At 29.9% G+C, this 2920-nt stretch overlaps 1 protein-coding gene across 1 annotated transcript; it reads right to left on the reverse strand.

Moving 5' to 3' along the window:
• Positions 1-1173: 1173 nt before the first annotated feature.
• On the reverse strand, positions 1174-2716 carry LOC119602165. Its single transcript, XM_037953531.1, has 2 exons — positions 2558-2716; positions 1174-2496 (listed from the first exon to the last, which is right to left on the reverse strand). Exons 1-2 carry the CDS (start codon positions 2636-2638, stop codon positions 1396-1398), a joined length of 1182 nt encoding a protein of 393 aa, XP_037809459.1. The 5' UTR covers positions 2639-2716; the 3' UTR covers positions 1174-1395.
• Between the last annotated feature and the right edge of the window lie 204 nt (positions 2717-2920).

Consider the following 2920-nt stretch of genomic DNA (forward strand, 5'->3'; position numbering starts at 1 on the left):
CTTTTTATATAGAAAGTTGTCAAAATCTGAAGAACCTTTTCTATAGAAATATTCTCGTAATCTGAACAACTTTTCCTGTATAAAAGATGTTATAACAGGAGTAGTTTTTTCTTGTCATAATCTGAACAACTTTTTCTAAAGATATATTGTCATGATCTGGACAACTTTTTCTGTAGAAAAGATGTTATAATCTGAACAACTTTTCTATAGAAACGTCATGATGTGAACAACTTGTTCTATAATCTGACCAACTTTTTCTGTAGAAATTGTTATAATCAGAACAACTTTTTATATAGAAAGTTGTCACAATCTGACAAACCTTTTCTATAGAAATATTGTAATGATCTGAACAACTTTTTCTGTAGAAAATATGTTATAATCAACTTTTCTATAGAAACGTCACAGTCTGAACACCTTTTTTACAGAAAAGTTTTCAGAATCTGGAAAACTTTTACTATAGAAAAGTTGTCAGAATCTGATTAACTTTTACTATAGAAAAGTTGTTATAATCTGAACAAGTTTTTTCTATAGAAGTCTGAATTTTAACCGATGTATATTAAAACTACTTTTCTCCCTAACCTCCTATTGTTTGGCATGCAAGACAACCAAAAAGCAGCCTAGATTCAATATTAAGATTCAAACACTCCTTTTTTTGTTCTGGTTACTATTGATGCCATCCATGATGTCGTTGCTGCTGCTGAGTTTGCCTAATCTATGTGTCAGAGATTAGGTTTACCAGAAAATAGTATGCGTGTGTCCTACACATACATATGTATGTATATGCGTAAGTATGTAAAAGTTTATTGGCCATTACCACCAACAGTCGTCAAACACTATTGAATATTCTTGTAATTTTTTACGGGTTTCTTTTAGTTTTTCTATTTTCTTCTTTTTTTCTATGATTTAAAATTTCGTATAAAACAATATGAGTCGGCAACTTTGAATTTGAATTTTTAACATTTCTAATCAGTTAATTTGTAGGGCTTGTAAGGAAAGAACAACAACAAGAATTTTCCAAATAAATCATAATATGACAAGAGTTTTGTGTTTAAAGTTTAAAGCATTTGCTTGTTAAGTGTTAAAGTAGGAGTGAAAAGGATAATCAGTCTTAATGGAATATAGAATGAGGTGTTTTTTTTTTCAAAGAAAATCAACGAGTTCTTTTAATGAATATGTACATTTATTAAATATACATGAGAACAAAAAGGAATGCATTTTCATTAAGTCTGAGAACTAATCACTAATTATAATACAAGGAAAATTCTTTATTATTTTAGTAATAAGGAATTTACCTTGTACTAGTAATTTAGTTGGTTCTATAAAACTTAAATGATTTCAAAATTTATATAAAAAGGTTTATATAATTTTCAAAGTCATATTTAAGTTTTACTCTCCTCAATTGATGTACTCCATTGGTGTAAAATGATTTGGCTTAAGCAACCAATAGGTGGCTGAGGGAACAATATTTCCTTTAGATTTCAAAGGTTTACGTGATTCCTTAATATTCGGTGCATGAAGAGCAGATTTCTTTAATATATTATTAGTATTTGCTAAATGCTCACTTAGCTTGTCTTGTTTTTCAGGGAAACGTATAAAATGTGTGTTGACAGGTATTTTCTGTTTATTTTCTTCATTGGAATCTGTAAAACCAGGAATATTTTTGCTCTCTAAAATGGTGGTTTTATGCCAAAGTTTTTGTCTTTTTAAAGGCTTAATGGTTTCAGTTAAAGGCATAATTGTTTTCTTTTTCTCCAAAGTATTGGAGATATCTTTGATTTGCTTGTGGATCTGGGGTTTATTAAGTATTTGTTTTGTATGCTGCTGTTCTTTTGCATTTATTGCTGGTACAATCGCTGTTTTTGTGTCCGCAATTTTGCCTGCCACTTTTAGACGATTTTTTAATAATTTATCTATAGCCATTAGATCTTTTTGTATCTGACTACTAACTTTCATGGCCCGTTGCATAGAATCTAAATTAGAACTTATATGTTGATTGCGGGTAGGCATGATTAAAGCAGCTGGATTATGTTGTGTTATACCCGACCTCTTAGGAAGGACTTTGTCCACATTGTTCTTAGCGGGAGTATGATAGTTACGCATTGAACGTTGCTTATCCTCCTTGCGGTACAATATACTACCACTCGAGCTACTAACACTAGAACAATAACGTTTGGAGTTAAAGATTTTATAAGAAGCCGTTTTGAGTAATTTTCTAGGTGTAAGTGGTGCTGGTTTTTTGCTCATATTCATTAAATTACACAGCATTTGTGTGTCATAAACATTACTCTTGCCCTTCAGAGGTTTAATTCCTGTTGTTTGTTGCCTTTTACGCTCTTGCATTTTATACCTTTCTACTGGTCCATAGTTTTCCGATTTGATTTCGTTCGCCAATTTTGACTGCTGCAAGCCATTCTTAAATGTCATTGGTATTTGTTTGTATAATTTTCCTATGCAGGTATTAACAATTTCGTTGGTATTTTTCGATAAGATTTTGGACTGTTACAGGGAAAATTATATTTTTATAATAGTGTTTTTTAGGACTTAAAGTTTTACTTACATTTAGATTGAGATTGGTTCGTATAATTTTATTCAAATTACTGCTGGTCATTTTGGGGTTTACAAATGTATTAATTTCCATAAAACAAAATAAATTTTCTCACAAATTGATTGTAAATTTTCAACTTTTGATGTTACTTTTTTATAAAATTCGTTTTTATTTCAAATGGAGACGAGTTGTATTTAATGTTAGTGCAAGTGTGTAATTTGTGGAACATAATTATATCCCGACATAATATAAAAATGTTTACAAATATCTGGAGGATTAATCTATAGTATGTGTTATAACTCATTCTTCTTTAATTTGTTATTGTACAAGGAGAGCTATACAAAAAATCAGTGATAAATTTAAGGAAATATGCTG

Source organism: Lucilia sericata, unplaced genomic scaffold (assembly GCF_015586225.1).
Source record: "Lucilia sericata isolate MDLA Ls3-8-SP2 unplaced genomic scaffold, ASM1558622v1 Contig000212F_arrow, whole genome shotgun sequence".
In the NCBI taxonomy this organism is placed as follows: Eukaryota; Metazoa; Arthropoda; class Insecta; order Diptera; family Calliphoridae; genus Lucilia; species Lucilia sericata.